This window comes from Salvelinus fontinalis, chromosome 16, assembly GCF_029448725.1.
Source record: "Salvelinus fontinalis isolate EN_2023a chromosome 16, ASM2944872v1, whole genome shotgun sequence".
NCBI classification, from domain to species: domain Eukaryota; kingdom Metazoa; phylum Chordata; class Actinopteri; order Salmoniformes; family Salmonidae; genus Salvelinus; species Salvelinus fontinalis.
Genome location: NC_074680.1, coordinates 24,178,529 through 24,204,469, shown reverse-complemented (window position 1 = coordinate 24,204,469; position 25,941 = coordinate 24,178,529). Strand labels below are relative to the sequence as shown.

The following is a 25,941-nucleotide window of genomic DNA, read 5'->3' as shown; positions in this document are numbered from 1 at the left end:
CACGTTAGCCTTATGCTAACCTCATCAGGTGGTACTGATTATATGCTTGCACTAGAGGGATATTTTAAACCTACAAATTCAAGGTTTAGTTGTTCCGTTGATCTGTAATAAAATGCTGTGTGCCAATATTGCACTGATGCATCCTTGACTAGGCTACTACTACGTTAGACAACATTTTCTCATATATGACAAAATCCCATGTTTTATCAGTTTCACACACATCCATGTGCTTTTATTGAAAAATATAAATGGAGGTCCTTACAACATGCAAGTTTATCATACATAAAATAAAAAAAGAGCCTCATGGATTTGTCAAATAGCAGTCATGTAGGCCATCATTGTCATCATTGCTTCTTGGTGGCACCACTGCTAAAGCGGTGAACTCACAATTGATAGTGCACTTTAACCCTTTGTAGCACGCTTTTTTGTTGAGGAAAAAAACTTCACTGCCGCTCCTTGATGCTCCATTAAAAACATGTGCGACGAAGTGGATGATTATAATAACACATAGCCTATAAACCATTGTAGCCCTACATTTAGGTGTACACATCCATGTATTATAGCCTGTGCATTATGATTATTAGGAAATAGCAGTGCGTTTTTGTGCATATCAAAAGGTGGGAAAAAACTAAAAACATCTGTGGCAATTACGTGGCCTAGGCACTTTACACAGAGAGAAATTTGACCAGTCAATCAAATACACTTTGATGATAGTTGCTTTGATGATCAGAACATGCTGTTGGACAGCTGTGAAGAAGTGCTGGAACACATCCAACTAATTCAACTATTTGAATTGGTTGATGCACTTGTGCCAGGATATAATCTGTGCCACCTGTTGAAGTTAGCATAGGGCTAACTTGTACCATGTTATCTGATGGGAACAGCTACAATTTAGCATTCGGTCACATGCAAGTAAATCAAACGCTTTTCATTGGATGATATGCATTTTTTTGCGGGAGAACCCATTTGACTTTAAATGTTTGCTTATGTTCACAAGTACGGCCCCGCTTTTATTGGCAGAGGTTTGGAACTCGTTGTTTATTGGTCTATTCACCAATTTACCACAGTGATGTCACCATGGAAAGCTGAAACTCCCAGCTATGCAAACATTCTGATTAGAAGGTAATTTGTAGATTGTATTTTCAAAATCAGCAACTAACTGATAGTATAACTGATACAAAAAAAAATGTATCACACTTTTCCAGTGTTAGTTTCATCAGCTGTTGTACAATATGATATAAAACAAAGGGAAACTGAATTTTGACAGCACTGCGTCATGGACATGAGACGGAGTTTGTCTGCCTCCTTAACTGGCAGTCCAGAAACAGACTGGAAGCCATCAGCCCTCATTAGCCTAAAGAGAGAGATCACGAGGAGAGATGTGTTTGTGTACAGCGTTGATAAACATAGAAGTCTTTGAATGATTTGGACAAGACTGAAAAGACTTGAAGCCATCACCTTTCAGAACATTCCGATCAACGTTGCCTCGCTTCAGTTTGCTTTGATTTCCCTCTCTCCAAGATCCACTGTAAACAATGAGACACACATCCTCCTCCAATGTGTCTGAGACAAATAGGTCAAACAGACATCTCCTCCTATAGACTACGGTACTTCTACCACAGAACTACCACACCATAGGGGTTGTACAGGTAAATTACTGCTAGGTCTAGATGTGGATTTCATCCTTAAAACAAAAAAACTGTACAGTACATACATATGGTATTTCAAAAAATGTAATTAAATTAACACAAAGGGGTAAGATTTGTTGAATTTCTGCCAAGTTGGTCTCTTTCTGGCCATGCTGTGGTTCAGGATAAAATGTTCTACTTGCACTGCAGTCTGGTGAAACTAATCAAGGGGCCATTTCTCTTCAGTGCATGTGTGTGCGTGAGTGTATGCATGTGTGTCAGTGGGCTATGGACCCGGTGATTTATGAGAGCCAACTACTTATGTAGAGATCATTAGGCATACTCAAACAAACACACACTGGGCAGGAGGATCGCATATGCCACAAACTGCGATTCCTCATAAGTGTAAATTCACACTTTATAAATGGGAGAAGATCAATCATCATCATTATTTTTGAGAACAGACATAACACAAAAGGAATCCAGGTCTATAGACAGATGTTGTAATGATGGAGCAAATACTAGATCATAATACTGCAGTAACCTCTACAGAAATGGGCCCCAAGTCTACTTCTTGTGTATTCAGTTAAGGCCACAATCAGAAATGAACACCTAGTTTTTTAATGCCATTCACAGAGTTTAGGGAAAGGCCCATTCCCCTCTAAAGAAAAGCTAAGCTATAGAAATACGAACATATTGTATTTATGTACGCTGAAGCAAAATATTAAACACAATATGCAACAATTTCAAAGATATTACTGAGTTACAGTTCATATAAGAAAATCTGTGAAATGAAATACATTTCATTTGGCCCTAATCTATGGATTTCACATGACTGGGAATACAGATAGGCGTCTGTTAGTCACAGATACCTTAAAAAAAGGTAGGGGTGTGGATCAGAAAAGCAGTCAGTATCATTCAAAATGGCACCGATAGACATGGTCATCTGGTTTCTGGCTTCCCAGCAATGTTCCAGTATTTTTTTGTTGTGTGTTATTTCTCACATTATTAGCTCAGAATGTTTTTTTCATTATTACATACAGCCGGAAATAACTTTTGGATATCAAAGCAGTGGTAACTGACCAGCATTTCGACCAGAAATACGACTTTCCCTAAAATTGGATTCTTTGTTCGTACCCCACAAGGCGATTCCACTTATTCCAGAGGCTGCTCCAAGACGTAGCTGGCGGGAAGAAGAATTTGGAGTGGACTTTTAGTCAGACTCAGGAGGAATGCAAACCATCCACCGCTTCCGAGTATATTACTCACTAATGTTCACTCCCTTGACAATAAAGTAGACAAGCTCAGAGAGAGGATCTCCTTCCAGAGAGACATCAGGGACTGTAACATACTCTGTTTCACGGAATCATGGCTCTCTCCGGATATACGGTCTCCGTCCATATAGCCAGCTGGGTTCTCAGTACAAGAATAAAGAACTCACCGGGAAAAAGACAGATGGAGGTGTATGTTTAATGATTAACTACTCATGGTGTGATTGTGGTAATGTACAGGAATTCAAGTCATTTTGTTCACCCGACCTAGAATACCTCAATCAAATGCCGACCGCATTACCTCCCGAGAGAATTCTCTTTGGTCGTCGTCACATTCGTGTATATTCCCCATCAAGCAGATACCACGACGGCTCTCAAAGACCTACACAGGACTTTGTGAAAACTGAAAACCGCATATCCTGAGACCGCATTTATTGTAGCTGGGGACTTGAACAAAGCAAATCTGAGGAGAATGCTATTGAAGTTTTACCAACACACGCTACTCATACATCAAAAATTCTCGACCATTGCTACTCTCTCTTCCGGGATGGCTACAAGGGCTTCACCCGACAAATCAGATCACGCCTCCATTAGGCAGAAACTCAAACAGGAAGTACCCGTGATAAAGACTGTTCAACGCTGGTCTGACCAATCGGAATCCATGCTTTAACTTCGAGGGCATTTTCACTTTCGGATAAATAGCATGCCAAAATTCAACTGCCTGCTCCTCATCCCCAGAATATAAGATATGCATATTATTAGTAGATTTGGATAGAAAACACTCTGAAGTTTCTAAAACTGTTTGAATCATGTCTGTGAGAATAACAGAACTTATGTAGCAGGCAAAACCCTGAGGACAAACCATTCAGAATGGTTATTTTTTTGATGTTACTGTCTTTTCAATGAGTTCTTAGAGACACCAGATTTCTAATGGACTTGCTTGCAGTTCCTACCGCTTCCACTGGATGTCACCAGTCCTTGGAAATCGGTTGAGGTTATTCCTTTGTGTAATGAAGAAGTAGGGCTATCGTAAATGAGGGTCACATGAAGTAAATTTTTTGAGAGAGGCACGTTACAAAAAAAGTTGTGTCAGTTTGTTTTCTTTTTGTATTGAACACAGATCATCCCGTCTTCAAATTGATCGATTATTAACGTTTAAAAATACCTAACGTTGTATTACAAAAGTAGTTTGAAATGTTTTGGTAAAGTTTACATGTAACTTTTGATATATTTTGTAGTGAAGTGGCGAAAGTTGGAAGCTGTGTTTTTCTGGATGAAACGGTCCAAATAAATTGACATTTTGGATATATATCGACGGAATTAATGGAATAAAAGGACCATTTGTGATGTTTATGGGACATATTGGAGTGCCAACAAAATAATTTCGTCAAAGGTAAGGCATGATTTATATTTTATTTCTGCGTTTTGTGTCGTGCTTGCAGTGTTGAAATATGCTACTCGCTTTGTTTACTGTTGTGCTATCATCATATAATAGCATCTTATGCTTTCGCCGAAAAGCCTTTTTGAAATCTGACGTTGGCTGGATTCACGAGTGTAGCTTTAATTTGGTATCTTACATGTGTGATTTAATGAAAGTTAGATTTTTATATCATGTTATTTGAATATGGCGTGCTGTATTTTCCCTGGCTATTGGCCAGTGGGACGATTGCGTCCCACCTGCCCCAGAGAGGTTAAGATTGTTTTGATCATGCAAACTGGGATATGTTCCGGGTTGCCTCTAGAAATAGCCGCTTCCAAGGACTGTGAGCTCTCGTTCTCTGTGGCCGACGTGAGTAAGACATTTAAGCGTGTTAACCCTAACAAGGCTGCCAGCCCAGACGGCATCCCTAGCCACGTCTTCAGAGCATGCGCAGACCAGCTGGCTGGAGTGTTTAGGGACATATTCAATCTCTCCCAATCCCAGTTTGCTGTTCCCACTTGCTTCAAGATGTCCACCATTGTTCCTGCACACAAGAAAGCAACGGTAACTGAACTAAATTACTAACGTCCCGTAGCACTCAAATATGTCATCATGAAGTGCGTTGAGAGGCTAGCTAAGGATCGTATCACCTCCACCTTACCCAATATCCTAGACCCACTGCAATTTGCATACCGCCCCAATAGATCCATGGATGACACAATCACCATCGCACTGCACACTGCCCTATCCCATTTGATCAAGAGAAATACCTACACTACATGACCAAAAGTATGTGGACACCTGCTCGTTAAACATCTCATTCCAAAATCATGGGCAATAATATGGAGACGGTGTTGGTCCCCATTTGCTGCTATAACAGCCACCACTCTTCTGGGAAGGCTTTCCACAAGATGTTGAAACATTGCTGCCACAAAAGCAATAGTGAGGTCGGCCACTGATGTTGGGCGATGAGACCTGACTCGCAGTCAGCATTCCAAGTCATCCCAAAGGTGTTTGATGGGGTTGAGGTCAGGGCTCTGTGCAGGCTTTGTGCATGGGGCATTGTCATGCTTAAACAGGAAAGGGCCTTCACCAAACTGTTGCCACAAAGTTGGAAGTACAGAATAGTCTAGAATGTCATTGCATGCTGTAGCGTTAATATTTCCCTTCACTGGAACTATGGGGCCTAGCCCGAACAATGAAAAACAGCACCAGACCATTATTCCTACTCAACCAAACATTAGAGTTGGCACTATGCATTCGGGCAGGTAGCGTTCTCCTGGCATCCGCCAAACCCAGATTTGTCCGTCGGACTGCCAGATGGTGAAGTGTGATTCATCACTCTAGTTTCCACTGCTCCAGAGTGCAATGGCGGCGAGCTTTACACCACTCCAGCAGTCGCTTGGCATTGGCATAGTGATCTTAGGCTTCTGTGCGGCTGCTCGGCCATGGAAATTAAGTTCCCGACAAAGAGTTCTTGTGCTGATGTTGCTGGAACTCTGTAGTGAGTGTTGCAACCGAGAACAGACCATTTTTTTTGCGCTTCAGCACTCAGCGGTCCGGTTCTGTGAACTTGTGTGGCCTACCACTTCGCGGCTGAGCTGTTTCCACTTCACAACAACAGCACTTACAGTTGACCGGGGCGGCTCCAGCAGGTCAGAAATTTGACTAACTGACTAGTTGGAAAAGGTGGCATCCTATGACGGTGCCATGTTGAAAGTCACTGAGCGCTTCAATAAGGCCATTCTATTGCCAATGTTAGTCTTTGGAGATGGCATGGCTGTGTGCTCAATTTCATACACCTGTCAGCAACAGGTGTGGCTGAAATAGCCGAATCCACTCATTTAAAGGGCCCACATACTTTTGAATATATGGTGTATGTAAGAATGCTGTTCATTGACTACAGCTCAGCCTTCAACACCATAGTGCCCTCCAAGCTCATCATTAAGCTTGGGGCCCTGGGCCGGAACCCCACCCTGTGCAACTAGGTCTGGACTTCCTGCCGGGCCGACCAAAGGTGGTGAAGGTAGGCAACAACACCTCCACTACGCCGATCCTCAACACAAAGGCCCCACAAGGGTTCGTGCTCAGTCCCCTCCTGTACTCCCTGTTCACCAATGACTGCATGGCCACACACGTCTCCAACTCAATCATCAAGTTTGCAGATGACACAACAGCGGATTACCAACAATGACGAGACAGCCTACAGGGAGGAGGTGAGGACCCTGGCAGAGTGGTACCAGGAAAATAACCTCTCCCTCAACAACATGAAAGAGCCAATCATGGATTTCAGGAGACAGCAGAGGGAGCACGCCCCATCCACATCAAAAAGCTTAAAGTTCCTCGGCGTACACATCACTGAATCTGAACTGGTCCACCCAACAGATAGTGTGGTGAAGGCGCAATAGCGCCTCTTCATCCTCAGGAGGCTGAAGAAATGAGTCTTGGCCCCACAAGACCCCACAAACTTTTACAGATGCACCATTGAGAACATCCTGTCGGGCTGTATCACCGCCTGGTATGGTAACTGCACCATACGCAACCGCAAAGCACTCCAGAGGGTGGTGTGGTCTGCTCAGCTGGGGGCACATTGTCTGCCCTCCAGGACATCTACAGCACCCGGTGTCACAGGAAGGCCAAAAAGATCATCAAGGACGTCAGCCACCAAGCCACGGCCTGTTAACGGCGTTACCATCCACAAGGCGAGATCAGTACAGATTAATCAAAGCTGGGACCGAGCAACTCAAAAACAGCTTCCATCTCAGCCATTGGACTGTTAAATAATCACCACAAGCCGGCCTCCACCCAATACCCTGCCCTGAACTTTAGTCACTGCCGCTAGCTGGCTACCACCTGATTACTCAACCCTGCACCTTGGAGGCTGCTGACTATGTACATAGACATGGAACACTGGTCACTTTAATAAGGTTTGCATACTTTTTTACCAAATTCGTATGTATATACTGTATTCTAGTCAAGGACTATCCTATTTAACATTTTTTATACCTATACTATTGTATCCTACGTATTCTTGATATATACTACATAATCTATCCATCTACTGTCAATACACAGTACCAGTCAACAGTTTGGACACACCCACTCATTCAAGGATTTTCTTTATTTTTACTATTTTCTACATTGTAGAATAATAGTGAAGACATCAAAACTATGAAATAACACATATGGAATCATGTAGTAACCAAAAAACTGTTAAACAAATCAAAATATATTTTATATGAGATTCTTCAAATAGCCACCCTTTGCCTTTGACAGCTTTGCACACTAAATATATATCTATCTTTATATACACACACATTCATGCATACATATACACACACAGAGCATTCAGAAAGTATGCAGACCCCTTGACTTTTCTCACGTTACAGCCTTATTCTAAAATTTCACACACAATACCCCATAATTACAAAGCGAAAACCATTTAGACATTTTTGCACATTTAAAAGCAAAACTACCTTATTTACATAAGTATTCAGACCCTTTGCTATGAGACTAGAAATTGAGCTCAGGTGCATCCTGTTTCCATTGATCATCCTTGAGATGTTTCTACAACTTGATTGGAGTCCACCTGTGGTAAATTCAATTGATTGGACATGATATGGAAAGGCACACACCTGTCTATATAAGGTCCCACAGTTGACAGTTTTGATGTCAGAGCAAAAGTCAAGCCATGAGGTCGAAGTAATTGCCCGTAGAGCTTCGAGACAGGATTGTGTCGAGGCACAGATCTGGGGAAGTTGACCAAAAAAATGTCTGCATCATTTTAGGTCCCCAAGAACACAGTGGCCTCCATCATTCTTAAATGGAAGAAGTTTGGAACCACCCAGACTCTTCCTAGAGCTGGCCGCCTGAGCAATCAAGGGAGAAGGGCCTTGGTCAGGGAGGTGACCAATAACACGATGGTCACTGACAGAGCTCCAGAGTTCCTCGGTGGAGATGGGAGAACCTTCCAGAAGGACAACCATCTCTGCAGCACTCCACCAATCAGGCCTTTAATTCTAGAGTGGCCAGACAGAAACCACTCCTCCGTAAGAGACACATGACAGCCCGCTTGGAGTTTGCCAAAAGGTATCTAAAGGACTCTCAGACCATGAGAAACAAGATTATCTGGTCTGATGAAACCAAGACTGAACTCTTTAGCTTTAATGTCAAGCATCATATCTGGAAGAAATCTGGTACCATCCCTACAGTGAAGCATGGTGGTGGCAGCATCATGCTGTGGGGATGTTTTTCAGTGGCAGTGAATGGGAGACTAGTCAGGATCGAGGGAAAGATGAACGGAGCAAAGTACGAAGAGATCCTTGATGAAAACCTGCTCTAGAGCGCTCAGGACCTCAGACTGGGGTGATGGTTCACCTTCCAACAGGACAACGACCCTAAGCACACAGCCAAGACAACGCCCTTGTGTGGACCATCCAGAGCCCGGACTTGAACCCGATCGAACATGTCTGGAGAGAACTGAAAATAGCTGTGCAGCGACACTCCCCATCCAACGTGACAGGGCTTGAGAGGATCTTCAGAGAAGAATGGGAGAAACTCCCCAAATACAGGTGTGCCAAGCTTTAAGCGTCATACCCAAGAAGACTTGAGGATGTATTACTGTGTGTGTGTGTGTGTGTGTGTGTGTGTGTGTGTGTGCATACACACAGCTTGTCCTAATATTTCTATACTGAACAAAAAAAAAAAAAACGCAAAATGCTACTATTTCAACAATTTAAATGAGTTAGAGTTCATATAAGGGAAAAAAGTTAAATAAATTCATTAGGTCCAAATCTGTAAATTTCACATGACTGGACAGGGGCGCAGCCATGGGTGGGCCTGGCAGGGCATAGGCCCACCGACTGGGGAGCCAGGCCAAGCCAATCAGAAGGAGCTTTTCCCCCACAAAAGGGCTTTATTACAGACAGAAATACTCCTGTGTCATCAGCTGTCCGGGTGGCTGGTCTCACACAATCCCGCAGGTGAAGAAGCTGGATGTGGTCATGGGCTAGTGTGGTTACACGTGGTCTATGGTTGTGAAGCCGGTTGGACATACTGCCAAATTCTCTAAAACAACATTGGAGGCGGCTTATGGTAGAGAAATGAACATAACATTCTCTGGCAACAGTTCTGGTGGACATTCCTGCAGTCACCATGGCAATTGCAAGCTCCCTCAACTTGAGACATCTGTGGCATTGTGTTGTGTGACAAAACTACACATTTTAGAGTGGCCTTTTATTGTCCCAAGCACAAGGCGCAGCTGTGTAATGATCATGCCGTTTAATCAGCTTCCTGATATTCCACACCTGTCAGGTGGATGGATTATCTTGGCAAAGGAGAAATGCTCACTATCAGGGATGCAAACAAATTTGTGCACAACATTTGAGAGAAATAAGCTTTTTGTGCAGATGTAACATTTTTGGGATATTTTATTTCAGCTCATGAAACTTGGAACCAACACTTTACATGTTGCGTTAATATTTTTTTCCAGTGTAATAACGGCTGGAATGTAGCGAGCAGAAAACAATGGACTTCTCTGAATGAGGTTTTACAGTTTTGACAGGGCCGAACCACACAATCACAAACATGATTGACGAGGAATGTAAAAATAGCAACTAAAACTTACAGGAGCAGCAGGTGACAACTGACTGAGTAAGCTGTGTGCAGGTGTTTGTAGGCTACATGCAGAGGTCTTGGTGTCTGGTTGAAAGCTCTGGTCAGTGAGGTAGATTAGTGTAAAGGAAAAGCTAGTCAGCACTGGGTTCAGGGGGCGAGGGGAGGGGAGGGGGTGTAAAATGCTGGATTTGAGCCTGCTGGATCGAGAGAGTGCCTTTGTAAACCCTTAAAGGAAAGGAAATAGACAAAATGAAAGAGAAATGGAAGTTGAGACGTGAACTCCCTGTGTTCTGGCATTTCTCTGTATGATGGATGTGTTGGGGGTTCATATAATAGATAGATGGGGGAGACGGCTGTTCAGCTATATAATAATATTCAACAATACATCTTTGTAATACCAGAATTATGTATTTCACATCAGGGCCTTCTGGGAAAAGCCCTCTGATTGCAACAGATTTTCTATTAAAACACTGGGGCCACAGAACCAGCAATAATGTAGTTTAAACCCTCAATATTCCCAAAAAAGAAAGTGAACCGAAGGTTAAAGTTCAAATACACAAATTAAACAATGTGCTAATTTCTACTGTGCGTGCATGAGTCTGAACAAGCTGGTGTTTTGTGTATGTGTCTGGTATAGGGCCTGAGGAGAGGTCTGTGCTGCTGCTTCTAACATGTGTAACAGTTCTTTATCTGCCTAATGTGCGGCACAAACAGCAACAGGAATGCAGCCCTCCACACACTGTTTATTTCAGAGCCCAGACGTTCAAAGAAACCAAAATATCAAACCCATAATTTAATAATTACAAATATTTCAGTGCCAGGAGACACAAGGAAGTAAACATTCTCAGACTTCCCTGACCTCCCACGTCCAGCGAGAACACCACACACACAAATACACACACCTCTGGTCTGCTAGTCTACAAACACAGCAATTAAACATTACTTCTACAAATCACACAGTGGGGAAGAGGTCCGTGTGTTCCTTCCAATCAAAACAATATACAAGGACTTGAAATGAAACAAACGGTGTGTTTCATCAGAGGGCCTGACATCAGTTACCTCTCTTATCTGTTAAGATCCCCAAAAGGTCTGGGGGGGAGGGGAAGGGGGTAGAAGACCACACTAATAAATCAAGACAACAAGAGCACTTTGTCATGTCACGCAATGAAACGTCTCCAGAGACAGAAGTATATCGATTCAGACAGGTGAGTTTCAGTTGGCGCTCTGCCACAAGGCTCATCACTGTCTGTCTGACTGACTGACTCATCATTGTAGAGAGACAGTGACGACACGGGCTCTCTCACTGTCGAATGACGGATTTCATTTGTTGATGGACATGCACAACACTGGTTTGCGTCCAATGTTTCAGTCCTGTACAGATCATCATACACTATCAGGGTCACGACCGAACCTCTGTGTTTCCATGTCAGTGGAAACTTCCTACAACAGCGAAAAACCACTGTCTGTTGTCCACAAGACAAGAACACACAACAAAAGGCCAAATTAATATTCTACAAAAAGCTCAATTTGGGCTTCTAAAGCCAGTCAAAGAAATCAGTATCTGGAGGCACTTTTTCATGCAACAACAAAAACAAGCAGCATCCTAGGGTTAAGGGAGAACATAGTCGGCCCAGACCACAGTACCAGCACTGCCCTGAGACGGGAGAGGAAGGCAATCAGACACCTACTCTGCTCCTACGGTCAGGGTCCAGGGCCAACGTAATCACCCCAGATTCTGAACAACATACTGTACCAACACAAACACGGGAGTAAGCCCACCTCGAACCCCTGGTCAAATAGGCCCTGTGTGACCACATCACCACAAATAACACACGCTATCCCCTCCCCTGACTGTCTGCTAGCATGAACAGATTGCTTCCCAACAAAACAAAATAGTGTGAGGTGGATAGTCTGACTGACACCAGCTCTCGAAAGCTTTTCCTTGCTGTGTAGTCATGTGGGTCGAGGTGGAGGCTATGAAGTGGAGTGGTGGGGGGAGAAAACAATTATCGAATTGGAGTTGTTCAAAAGCTCAGTTCCAGTCTTGGATACATGTTATGACAAGGCAATTATTACGTTTGTAATTGCATCTGTTAAAAGCAGACAGGTCTGTTCTGGTGTTGGGGAGTGAATGAGGAATGAATGGCGGCTGGCCTTTGTTTTTTGGAGCCATTTGAAAGAATCTGATCAGTAATCCTAGAGAATGAATCCAGCCAATCCCGTAGATGTTCCACTTCAGAGACCCCGGAGCAGAGTGCTATGTTGTCTGGAGCCAGACAGACGACCACTAACGTTCTCTCAAGGTCAAAGCCATTGCTAGGAGGCACCAAAATGTTTCAGAGGATGCTGGTGTGCAGAGTGGACTGTGACTTTGCTGCGGAGACCAGATGTGGACATAATGTTAGATGTGTACGCTAGGCGTTGAGCAGAGTGGGGTGGCCACTGCTAAAGCTTTAGCTCTCAAGGGAAAAGTAGGTCTGTGGGCATCATCATACAGCATATACAAACACCGATTATCGATAAGCCTAATGGTTACTACAGTAGGCCAATAAGCGTCATCCTAAATTCCATGACTGTCACAGCCCTAACGCTGAAGGCGTGAGAATTGGAACTGAAACAGGTTATGTTGTGCAATTTAGCCTGCACATACATGTCTGTGTGTGAGTCAGTGGCTTTATCCGATACCACAGTCTATTGGCCTCTACTCTGCCAGAACGGCCTGCGTTGGGCCCAGCGCTTTACACAAGTTAACAAAGCACAGGAAATCAGCAGAGTAGAGACAATGAAATTAAGATTACTAGCACACAGACAAGTCACTGTGGTCCTGTTTTTTTGTGTGTGTGTCTGTGTGTGTCTGTGTCTGTGTGTGTGTGTGTGTGTGTGTGTGTGTGTGTGTGTGTGTGTGTGTGTGTGTGTGTGTGTGTGTGTGTGAGGAATATGCTGTGCTCTTTCACCAGCTCAGATTTATCTTGTTCCGTGATTTAAGCAGTAAATCAGTGGGGACTACAACAGCAGTGGGGACTACTCTGCTCTGTCCTTTCACTCAGGTAGTGGGTGCAGCAAGCAGGATTCACGCCCATGATTCAGACTCCCACGACAGGGAGAGTGACATCATCCGAGGGTAAACACACTCTCTGTCGTTAGGTAGGGAGAGGTGGAGGAAAGAAAGAAGGAAACAAAACTCCACCTGGTCGTCTCTATACACTCACCTCACCTGGGTTACTTCGTCAGAGGAGACTTTCTCAAACAACACACCTGCTGGGTCCTAGAAGGAATATACTTGTACTATTGAACTGAACTTTGAGAAGATAGAGGGAAGCACAAGATCAAATTGGCAAGGTCTACAGGACATGATAGGTACCCTCTACTGAGAAGGATTCTAAGACTCGGGTAAGAGAGAGTTATTTTTTGTGCTACATTTGATATTACTGCATTGTTGGGTTTGGAGCTTGCAAGAAAGGCATTTCACTGTACTTGTGCACGTGACATTAACACTTGAAACAGTGTTTGGGCTGTTAAATCTGTGATTTAGAGAATTTGGGGGGGTGAAGTAGCTCCAGTTCTCCCTCAGTGATGTTCACTGTGCTTCTCCCGATGCAGTTGAACAAGCCCAATCATGTCAGGAGAAACAGTGTCACAGTCTCCAGGTACCAGCCCCAGCCTGGCTCCCTGATAGAGACAGACACGTGGGTGTGGGATACAGACACCCTGTGTACACAGCAGTACAGAAAAGAACTAACAGATATATCACACTACATTCTGTTGTTACAAACCGTATCCATCAACTTATTAAAAATATTGGTTATAAAACAAGCATATGCCAACTCTTAAATCATAACCAACACCTGCTCTTGAGAATATATTTTAGACATCTCCCTCAAAAAGGTGCTCAGCTAGAGGAAGTTTGGAGGAGGAAGATTATTTGGTAACTGTAAATTGTCTTGGCAAAGCGGTTTTTACTAGGCTTATTTCATTTGGACTTGGAAGAGAAGTGTTTCCTTAATGTGATCCTCACCGCTGCAATTCTAACACTCCTCCTTCGTCCAACTGACATGTTTGGAAAGGAATGCTGTTGTGTCCACACTCTCCCCATCTCCCGCTGCTACTAAAGTACCGATAAAACCTTTACAGGCCAACAAAACCCGTTTGCCGTAGTGCCTTACAAATTTACAAAGTGAGTGTTTCAAGTCACGAACGCAAATCTAATATGGGCAAAGCTGTTGGGATCCTGTAAAATCACAGAGACCACTGAGATCGCCCATTTGACCTGCCAGAGATGAACTGCATTCTGTGTTACTCAATAAAATGATTACAACTCACAAAACATTAAATTACTGGTGCATTTTATTTTGTGCTTTGGGCCTAGCTCTTACACAAACTATAATGGATTTAAACAATCTTTTCAGAGCAACACGTTCTCAGTTTGTACAGTTGTTTTATGTAATATATTTTATGCCTTTGCTTTTTAAAATGGTGGTAGCTGTTCAAGGCCCATTGTTTACAGATAACAGATTGATAATGTACAGATTAACTTCTAAAATTACCATTGTACAAAGTGCGCTGTCTGAGGAAAAAAAAGACAGTTTGACGCCATTTATAGCAGGTGAAAGGCATATTCCAGTTCAATTCTACATATATCACAATCATAACAATGTCAGGTATTGCCACACATCTCTCTAATCAAGAGTTGTAGAATTTGATCTTATCTGGATCCAACATAACAGGAAAGATCTAAACATGAGGAGAAATAAATAAAGACGAATGCACATACTGTGTCTCTGAGCTTTGTCTCTCAACACGTAACAAATTACAACCCATTCATAAAATAACTACTGTTTAAGAAGTGAGAGCAAAGCCTGGAGTTGCCTGACAAATTGACAGGAAAGGGGGCCAGAGGGTATGGTGACATGGCTTATATAGATATAGAGGATGCTGTGTCTGCTTAGAATGTGCATATTTGGAGCATGGTTACTGGAAGTCAGAATCAGGCTTAGCCATTCCTTTGGTGCATTCAGCAGACCAGACCTGCATTTATGGGAATAAACTGGATTTGAAAAGTAAACATTTAAAATCAAAACCCTTCTAAGTATGTCTTGGACCCTCTCCCAGGAGACAAATGACGCCGAATCGTATTAACACAAAACCAGGCAGAGCTGCTGCCTTGTCACATTAAACTTGACATAATCCAAGGGTTACATCTGGTGTTGGAAAGCAGAGGGAAACAAATAATGCCCATCCAGTAGGCTGCAGCATGATGAAAGTAAGCCTGGATAATCATATCAGAGATGTATGATGTGTTGTTGATGGGAAACCACATGATCTGACATGAACCTAACCTCGAAGTGAAACGATTTTAATATTTCTTCTTCTTTGTTTTTTTTGTAAACTGCCTTTAAGCTTTGTCTCAGTTCATCTCAGAAGTGAACCAAAGGACATCTCAACAGGACCTGGTAAGATGCCACTGACGACGTCTCTGTACCGTAAGCCAGCCTCTGCCCGCTGGTCCAGAAGGACACAGAAGCGCAGGGAGGTGCTCTCTGTCAACATGATCAGCCTCCCATTGGCCGACTTCCGCCATGTTTCCCACATCGGGAACAACGACCACAGCGACAGCTTCGGGGACCTGTCCTTTCTGAAGAGGGGCAACAGCCTGGTGCTGCAGAGCTCTCAGAGTGAGCAGAACCTCTTGCTGGCCTGCTACCCTCCACCCAAACCCTTACGCCTTAACCTGGACGAGGCCGAGGCCACGGAGAGCCCCGAGTGGACCAGGGCCCACATGAGCCACAGTGCCTCAGAGAGGAGGAAGAAGTGCAGCTCCTTGCCCTTGCTGGACAGCGAGGAGGGTGAGGGGAATGGGGAGATGGAAGGCAGTGTTAGCCCCAGCCACAGGGTCATGGTCAGCAGCCCCAGTCCTGGCCGGGGCAGCCTGAGTTCTGGCCGGGATGGAGACTCCACTCAGACCTGCTCTGAGGACACGCAGCAGCTGGATGAGGTGGACAACAGCTTCTCCTTCAGCCTGGACCTGGGCCCATCCATCCTGGATGACGTGCTGCAGGTCATGGACAGGCTCCACTATTAGAGGAACAGCCAGACTGACATGGGTCCTCAGCAAAAGACTTTACTAACGTCATCATTGTGACTGTCATTAGACGATGAACGGCTGACATAAAATAGAGTACGGTTACATGCACACAATATGATTATTGTGAATAGTCAGATTAATATAATAGTTCAAATAAACGTTTACATGCTTTGCAAGAAGAACAATTTCCCTAATAATACTGTTGACAGACCCATCTGAAATCAGGCTATTTGATGGGCCTTTAATAAACGCAGAAAATCACCAATCAAAATAAACGTTCTGCCACAGCGACCATGTTATATTTGTGAAGCGTATTTGATTCTGAGTTTATACGTGAAAACTATTTCTAATAGTTTCTTCAGTTTTTCCCGGAGTCACTTCACTCGCGCAAAAGAAGGAAGCTCGTGCTGGCACAGATCAAATACACCGCTAGAACACAGATTAAGGCATTACATGTCCTAATATTTTGAAAGATTGCTCAGAAAACAAGATGTTTTAATCGTCGTACGTTTACTTCAATTACGACCTTACATCGATTAAGATAGTCATGTAAACACCTTACTCTGCTTAATGCATAATCTGCCTACTGCCAATTAGTTTAATATCGAATTATTAGTGCATGTAAACATATTAGTGCATGTAAACACACTCCAGTGTCAGGGCATTTGAAACACCATGGGGATATAACCTACAAAGGGATCTCTTCCATTTCACGTGAGGTCATCAACAAGAATAAGAGTATACATGGACTACCACTAACTTACTCCTCTCATTTTACTTAGAAAAATGTTTGCTATCTACAGTAGATTATTATGACAGAACGCTACTCATGATGGAGTTGTACGCTAATTTGAACATTTCTTGACTGTATCTGTTGTTTCTATGATACAGTAATAGAAGTCAGAATGAGTGTCTATTGATGTTTAAGGGTTAACGTTGGAATTCTTCCCTCTCCTCTCAACCACTCTATGGGGCAAAGTTCATGTTCTTCTAGCATTACCTGTTGCAGCGTTAGATAAAATGTTACATAGTTTAGTTAGTAATTTAGCACCTTATCTTAAAAGGCCCAGTGCATTCACTGGGCCTGAAATTTCAACCTGTTTTGGTTGGATGGAGTTTGGGCATGCCTGGGGACATCACCAAGTGGTAAATTAGTTAATAGACCAATAAGAAATAGTTCCAAACCTTTCTGCCAATAACAGCTAGTTTTCCTCTTCCCACTCAGACCACTCCCAGACAGCCCAAGCAAAATTCTTGCTTTTTGTTTCTTTTTGACCATTTTAATGTAAAACAAATAACAGTAAGGTACTTAATTGTTACTAAGAAATGATTTGATATTGAGATAAAAACAGCTGCATTGGACCTTTAATCTGTTAAAAAAGTAAAGTAGGCATCTTCAGATGGCTGCTTTTTGTCCTTTCTCAGTTTAAAAGCCAGTTCCTTTCTTCGGATCTCTTGATAAGACTAATGTTAGACTTTAGAGTGTAATGTTAAAGAAATAAAAAAGAACGAAGGCTTAGTTTTCAAGGTCCTGAAGCTGTGACGTATTGGCATCCTTGCCATTCCGTTGTGTGGGGAGGGCAATCTCTCCTCCGCACGCATCTCAGAGGCCCCACCCGAAGGTGCACGAAGGCAGCCCCGTCTCTCTTTCCCAACAACACAGTGAAAACAAACACTTAGCTCTGCTTCTAATAAAGCCGAGGGTTGGCGGGCTGCAACCTCAGCCAGGCCGCAGGTCCGAGCCCCAAAACCCCAGCACTGTTTTCTTAGCTGTAAATCAGAGTCCCTAGCTCTGATGAGTGGCACGAGAGGGGAAAGTGGCGAGGGGTAATGTGATACTTCCACATGTGCTGTTAGGGCCAAGGAGGCTGGGGACCAGAGCCATCCATTACCAGCAAGGCTCCTGATGAGAGTTTAAACAATACCTGCTGAACCAACAGGGCTTGACGCACCCCTCACCACCCCCAGTCCTGGGCCCACTCACCCACCTGCCAGGGAAGCTGGGAGAGAGCCACAGCCAGCACCACAGCAGGGGGTTGTCAGGAAAGGAAAGCAGTGGGGCAAAGCCAAAAGCAGTCACATTCCAGGGGTCCCTGAGGCGCTACAGAGAACTTCACTAGCCATGAGTGTCCTGCTGCTGGCAGGCAGTTAAACAGTGTTTGCATGTTAACAATCCAATGGAGGCACTGATGTTTGTGGGTACATCTGTACTTTATATCCGTTCCATGCATCTTTCAGGAAAACCAATTGTTATGGCTTTCAGTGTATGTTTTATGAGAATAATAACACATTGTGTAAGACTGTTAGACCAGTGTGTACTGTAACTTAACTGTGTGGAAGACCAGTGGTTTGGAATTGCTCGCATCAACATTTTAGATGGCTTGTATAATACTGTTTAGACACTTTGATGGACTGACAGAGATGTTTGGTTTTCTAACAGTGATGAGCTGCCATAGCAGCTGCCATTAAAGCCCTGTCTGTCTCACTTTACACTTAGTGTTTGAAGAGGAATTACACCTTACATTACATGAGACAACTAGAGGTAGCTAGTTCATGTCAAACACAAATTAGACAGACATTCCAAGCCAACTGAACCATCCATTCATTCATTCAGACGGGTTTACTTTGAAAGTTACTGCTATTATATAAAACTGGAACTAGAGGGAAGCACTGAATTGCTATGATGAACAGTGCGGATCACACCTACATCATAGAGAGGTTACTGAATAGCTTAAGGTGTGGCTTGACGAAGTCAACCTTTATTCTCCTTATCCTGGATCAACAGAAAAAGCAATCCATTCATAATGAATGTTAACTGTGACTGTTTACCTGGGCCTTATTAGGCTAAATGTCACATCTTGGCTTTCTAGGTTAAGGACTTTGATATAATTTGCTCAGGAGAAGAATGAGCAAACCTGGTGCCCAGATCTACATGGCCACTTACCCAGACTCTCCGCCATGGTATAACACGCCTCTGGGACAGTGTGCATACTGTCTTCTTCCTCCATCATACCATAGTAATCAGACACAAACAGAACGTCTAAAGACCGTACGACAACCCCATCGTCTGCAATGGGCTTCTCCGCACGAGGATTCAAAGGTATTCTCAACAAAACGCCCAAACTCACACGGCTGATGTGAGAAGAAAGAGTCTGTAATTGGAAGACACATTACGTTGGCGCTGTGCATCGCTGACCAAACAGTTTAAACTGAGGTACCCCATCCCATCTGGAACCACTTTCCCCCCAAATTCCAAACTTGCCATCATACAGAACACAACGAAAGCCTGTCATCTTCCAAAAGACAGTGGATTTTATTTATTTTTATTCTGCACATTTTTTCAGGGGGAAATATTGTTTTTGCCGACTGATACATTCCTACTCCTGTTGAAATTGCATCTGGCAGTGCAACCTAATGCTACTGAAAATATGCAACATGCTTCACTGGGGTACGCAGCGTGGGGGACCGTTTCAGAAACTGCATAGTGTCAGGACACACAACAGAGCTACCGATTCACCCCCATTTAAAGATCAATTAGGTCCAAGGCAACACAATACCACTGCTTCACATGATATCCATGATACACTTGGGCATCGTAAGACATTAGGATGAAGACAAAACCATCAAAGATCTCAAAAGTTCAACATCCAGTGATTAAAACAAGCAAGAGATTTAATCAAGTTCACATGCAATGTGCTACAGTGCGCAACTTTAGTCCAGAGGAAAAACACTGAGTCAGCAACGTAGAAACATGCCCCTCTCCCATGCCTCTTTTTAACTGTCCCATGAAGAAGAATGCAGGGGTTTCCAGTGCTCCCAGATCTCATTGAGATAGTTCTCTCGCCACCTCCTTCTCTATTCCCTGTCCAAGCTAAAACTCAGTTAAATGAATTCATGCTGATAACAGCTGGCAACAGATGTAAATTAACCAATCTGTTACACTAGTCCTTTTGATCTCTAAACGGCCTCTTCCAGGAAGTCAGAATACTAGAAGTTGTTATCTCCGTCCGGAAAGAGCCCAGCACTACAGCCAGCTGCAGCAAGACTACACTCAGCATACCAGGGCCCAGACAGACGCAGGGCTATTTTAGGTGAGCCTGCACTTTATTCAGCAGAAGGAAGCTAGCCGTTCTGATATGATGGAAAAACCATCCCAGAATAGATGACACGCTAGATCTGGTTCATGTCGTGACAGGCTCCAAGTCGAAGATTCCTCGAAAATTAAATAAACAGAGTTGTATCAAGCACTGAGATAACGCTTTATCAGACTAAACCTTCTAAAAATACAATATGCTAAACTATTGTTCTAAATTGGGGACACAATGACTTAAAAAAATGCATGATTATGCTACAAGTCCTTCTGATAGGGAATAGGATACAGATGGTTGAATGTAGACATCAAACTCCAAAGACTCTGGGAGGTAAGGGCTGAACTATGAATCATATGGACACTGTGTGAATCCCTGTAGTCTGACAACAGATGTGAGGAGTTCTGGAGGACAGCTCTAACACTTAATTTACCTCCGTAATACTTTCCATTGTCATGCAAACCACCATTAACACACATCCCACAGTTGTCCCTGGCATTACATCCATGTAGTTACAGTATAGTTCATTCTTTGTTTCGATCTACGTAATCCACGTAGCTGTGTACATCACACTGCCATTCAATAAAACTTTACATCAAAACGCCAACAGAGACCGAGAGAAGAAAGCTGACAGTTAAAAAAACAGCACTATACCACAGAATGATTTACTGTACATATATTTCATAAACCTACTCATTTCACAACCTCTCACTATGAGAATGTATTATCCTGAGTGGCGCAGCGGTCTAAGGCACTGCACCACTACGCTTCCCGGGTTTGATCCCGAGCTGTATCACAACCGGCCGTGATCGGGAGTCCCACAGGGTGGCGCACAAATAACCCAGCATCATCCGTGCTAGGGTAGGGTTTGGCCGGGGGGGGCTTTACAAGTAGGCCATCATTGTAAATAAGAATTTGTTCTTAACTGACTTGCCTAGTTAAATAAAAGGTTAAATAAATAAATACAAATGTAATTATGGCACAGGGCAGTGATACAAAACATAGCACACCCAGCAGGTGAAACTAAATCCTATCCCAATACAAGGGATTTGAACTAGTAAGGAGCATGGGGAGCAATCTCTGCACTATGGCCTGGCCGGGACAGGGCCTCTGTTCCTTACCGTGCTTGATCATTTATGTTAAGAACAACATACTGAATGGACCACCGGCCCTACAGTATTGTTTCTGCATGGTGTCCCCTCCTGGTGAAATGCCTGACCCAACACATGTCTTACAGAGAGCCTTGTATCATTCACAGGCTTAGAGAATCACTCAGCACAGCAGTACAACAGGGAGCATCACTTCAGGCTCTGTCTGTCAAACTTTGCTACAGTCCAGTGTGATACTAGAGGCCCCCAGGGGCCTCTGGTGACTTGGGGGGGGCCATGTGCAGCAGCAGGTCCCAGACCAGTGTAGCAGCAGGTTCCAGAACAGTGTAAGCAGATTCTCTTATTAAACGGAGTGGAGCAGAGTGCGAAATCATGCGTGAGCGTCCCTGGGCTCCCTGCTGTGATGGGGCTGGACTGCTGAGGTTAAAAAGCAGGTATCAGCACAGCTGATCCTCTGTGATCGCAACTATCACCGTGAAGGAGAGGGAGCGAGGAAGGGAGAAAGAGGGAAAAGAAGAGGGCGAGTGAGGGGGGAGCGATAGGGAGAGAAAGAAAGAGAGACAGAGAAAGAGAGGATGAGAAATAAAGAGAGGAGGCAGAGGAAGAGATGTAGTGTTCTGGAACCCAGACAGACTCCTCAGGACCTCCATGGTTCTCCCCAGTCTCCAGTGACCAGGGCCAGATGGGACAACATTACTAATATTCACTGGATCCCATTATGTCATGTTGGCCTCTTTAGTGAGGAGCGTTCTCACTGAAGGCTAATGGGGAAATTACACTACCATAATCATGTTTTCGTTCTCTGCCCTGAAAAGCTCTGCGAGAGATGAAGCAATCTGCGTCGGATATGCGTAAGACGAAACCGGTTACCATAATAACATACTACTCTGACAAATCCAAGTGCGCGGGCCAGGCTGTGAACCCTGCGTGCCGTGCTAACCCGGACGAGGGGCCTGACAAGAGGCCCGAGTCGCTGTGCTGTGGTGGATTGAGAGGTGAAACACAGTTTATCAGCAGCTCTGGGGAGGTATAGTCTACTGGTCCCAAACCATGCAGACCCAAACACAAATACAGCACAGCTTAAAGGAAATGTATGGAAAATCTCTTTATAAACAAAGTCAATGTTAACATCATTAGGCCTAAACGACCACAGCACTGAAACTAAGTAATGGTGATTATGGACATTGAAACAGACCGAGTCATGTCTAGCTCATGACAAGAGAGGAGCTGAAACTTCCTGTACTCCTCAAACTGACTCAGATCACCTTCATCCTCCACCTACATTTTCCAACTGTGCTGCAACATTTCTGACTGGCAAAGGCCTCCAAAGTGCCAGTGCCTGCCTGCGTGTGTGCGTGTGCGTGTGCGTGTGCGCGTGCACGTGCGCGTGCGTGTGTGTGAGATGAAAGCCGACCAGGAGGTTAGCAAAAAGACGGACTGCTGGGCTGGGCACCACTCTGGGTAGAGAGAGAAAGAGGTAGTCAACCTCTTGTGCCAGCCTGCTATTACGACACGCTGGTCAGGTCGAGTTACTGTGTGGTTCTGAAGGAGCGAGGCATTCCATGGGTCTCCCTGGTGGGTCAGCCCTTAATGAGAGGCGGGCCATGTGCTGGGGAACAGGCCAGTGCCAGGACAACACACTGCTTCTCCAAGCCAGACAAACTTAAGCCCATTTAACCAAACCCTGAGCCAGAGCACAAGTGCCTGGGCAATACTTGCCCGCTGATATGAAGATAAAACTGTAGACGTTTACATACCTGTCTTTGGCGGGATCGTTTTAAGAAATTTTATTTTTATTGGAAGCCACATACATTTGGGGGGGGGTATTTGGTAACATACGGCTTACTTTATCGTTGACTCGAGAGAAGGAGAATTAGGACTAAGCACATTGGGGAGAGGTTGCCCTGCTCGTGGTGAAGGTTGCCCCTGGTTACATACCTGTATAGGTGGGAAGTACTGTCCAGTTGTTTGCTGAACCTGCGACACCACTGGGGTGATGACTTCAGGACGTCCCTCAAGCCACGAGATCTTCAGTGGGTTTGCTGTAAGGCCACTCTCGTTCTTACATGCCAGTTCCTGGAGAGAAACAACAGAGTAACGGTAGACCCAGTGTGACATGACCTGCCCCAGCACCACTTATGGAGCATCAACCTCTCTACTCCTTTCAGTTCCATCAAGTTTGTGTGGGGATTTGTGTTGTGTATTTGAAACACACATGTGAACTTTGGATACCCCAACCAGCGCAGGGACCCTGAGATCTCCAGACAGAGAGACGGAGACCACAGGCCCCGAGTCTGGCTCCCCAGGGGACAGCAGATATGTTCTGTTGAGGGGAACCACACGGCACACCAGAGCCCACAACAAAACAGCACGCGACAACAAAGGGGCAGAGGACTCAGACGGCCTGAACAATGAGGCGGCTCAGCCGTCCTGTTTTCCTGGTTCCCATCAGAACACTCCTCTGTTCTGTCAACTACCAGAGAGACTCATCAAAATGTCATCATGTGGGGCCTTGGGCTGGGAAGTTGGTGAGACGCATAGTGCTCAGTGCAAACCAAATAGTACAAAAAAACAATAAGCTGGTGGGTATTGATTTATTTCAGGGACTTTTCAATATGAGATGAGATTAAATGAGTGTATAATTTCTGAACCAAATACTTACAGCTGCTTTGACGGTTTCAAATTCTACCACAGCACTTCCTCGCTTCTTACTTGATATGAGAACATTTAAAACGTCGCCATACTGAAAGAGATAGAGAAACAGAGACGGAGAGAGTTAGTACACAATGTTTTCTGAAAGTAGATCACACAAAATTTGAATAATTTAAAAATCAGCTATAAAAACAATAGATGACTGGCCGGGACTGTAAAACCTTAAATTCTACAGTGTATCACAACAGAACGCCACCTCCAATGGCAACATTAGATTATGCATTTTTAATTGCTGAGTTTAAGTTACAAATGAACTATCAAATCAAAAGTTGTCACATGCGCTGAATACAACAGGTGTAGACCTTACTGTGAAATGCTTACTGACAAGCCCTTAACCAAGTGCAGTTAAGAAAATAGAGATAAGAAAATATTTACAAAATAAACTAAAGTAACAATAATGAGGCTATCTACAGGGGGTAACGGTACCGAGTCAATGTGCGGGGGTACAGGTTAGTCGAGGTAATTTGTACATGTAGGTAGGGGTAAAGTGACTGACTATGCATAGATAATAAACAGCAAGCAACAGCAGTGGAAAAACAAAGGGGGGGATATACTGTGATTTGGCCCTTGAGAGAGAGTGGGAGGGACACATTTTGTTCGAGAGAATGAGAAACATCACATTATCCCTAAATGTGGCTCTAAAATGACATGAACCCTACCCTAATGTATCTGTTTTATTATTCATTTACAGAAAAACGTTAACCTCAGTAACATTTTGAATACAATCAACTGGGACACTTCCTCATAAACTGCTACTTTTACTTCTTCAGTTAGCCTGCTCTATATGTGGTGAGAAAACTCAATAAAACATCATGTTCTGGTATGAGCTGAAATTAGCTGTGGCCTTTGTCCAGCTGCCTGCCAGAACAAGTCAGAGACAGGGGAGTACAGGGTAGGAGGAGTTCAGCCTGGGTCAACCACTGACACACACACACACACACACACACACACACACACACACACAGAGGAGCTGGAGAGTGGAGACAGGACTTGGACTGGGTCTCTGACTGCAGTAAAAGCTGATCCCTCTCAGCTGCACTGATAATTACAGAGAGGCTCTTGGCTGATGGAAGCTGGGCTCCTCTTGGTAAAGGCCTGCAGCAGAGAGAAGGCCGATGGCTGATACAGTATGTCACCTGAAATACAGGGCTTCTTTCACTAAGCCCACTCCTAAAGAGCACAGTCCCAGCAAGAAAGCCTCTAAGAATCCCATTCCCAGGAATCTGTATCTCTGGGAAAAGGACAGGCCTGGGATGCTAATGGACACTGAGGACACTCCACAGCATGCCAAGTGACAAACAGGAGTCTCTGTAGACCCCTATTTCATAACTCCAAATGTGTTTCCCTCCAGAGTAGACGTAAGGTTGTGTGAGTCCAACACACACACAGTCCCCATTCCCACACATGGGCGGCTGCTCCTACTCAAGCATTACCTGCCACTCATGAGAGCAGCTTGCCATATCAAATAGCATCAAGTTGTTTTTTAAATTTCACTCCCTTTATTTAAGAAAAAGCAACATTTGTTTCCCCACAATCCTTTGACCCAGTCTCCCACGCCTGACTGATTGCGTGCGGAGGAGAAATTGAAAGTTCAACCTTTTTTCGAGCTTTTGACGTCAGTGACACTTTCCCTATCCTCATTCCTGCCCAACCTAAGCCCCACCAAAATGCCCCTTAGCTGGGTGCAGTTCGAGGTGGTACACGGTTGCATGAGAAAAGCACATTTCCTAGCGACTCCCCTGGCACTGCTAAACCTGCCCAGTAACAGGGGCACTAACAATGGCGTGCACCACTTTAAGAGGGCACTGCATTGCCCCCAGCACTTTCACTGCTACTAAACTTAAATGGGGCTTGTATAAAGTGGAAAATAAACCATCTATAACACTGATGTCATGCAGAGCTCAAACGTCAGCTGGGCACCAGGCAGGTCTCATTACAGGAGAGCTGGGGTGAGATACAGGTCTGTGATACAGCAGGGGACAAGCCCTCAAATAAATATTCTACAAGTATGATTA

At 44.2% G+C, this 25,941-nt stretch overlaps 2 protein-coding genes across 2 annotated transcripts in view; one reads left to right on the top strand and one right to left on the bottom strand.

The window, feature by feature from the left end:
• The window catches only part of LOC129812837 (dnaJ homolog subfamily C member 17-like), a 52,661-nt gene that overhangs the window by 8,471 nt on the left and 18,249 nt on the right, over positions 1–25,941 (bottom strand). The window contains exons 9-10 of the mRNA XM_055864751.1: positions 23,877–23,957; positions 23,153–23,290 (exon numbers count right to left, since the gene is read on the bottom strand). Of these exons, the coding sequence (XP_055720726.1) occupies positions 23,153–23,290; positions 23,877–23,957 (219 nt within the window). The remainder of the gene's footprint in view (positions 1–23,152; positions 23,291–23,876; positions 23,958–25,941) is intronic.
• On the top strand, positions 12,959–16,430 carry LOC129812838 (cdc42 effector protein 2). Its single transcript, XM_055864752.1, has 2 exons — positions 12,959–13,325; positions 15,333–16,430. The coding sequence occupies exon 2, from the start codon at positions 15,391–15,393 to the stop codon at positions 16,012–16,014; it is 624 nt and encodes a 207-aa protein (XP_055720727.1). The 5' UTR covers positions 12,959–13,325; positions 15,333–15,390; the 3' UTR covers positions 16,015–16,430.

What these genes read in the sequence shown, in the direction of transcription:
- LOC129812838 (XM_055864752.1), top strand. Translation starts at nt 15,391, where the DNA reads ATGCCACTGACGACGTCTCTGTACCGTAAGCCAGCCTCTGCCCGCTGG.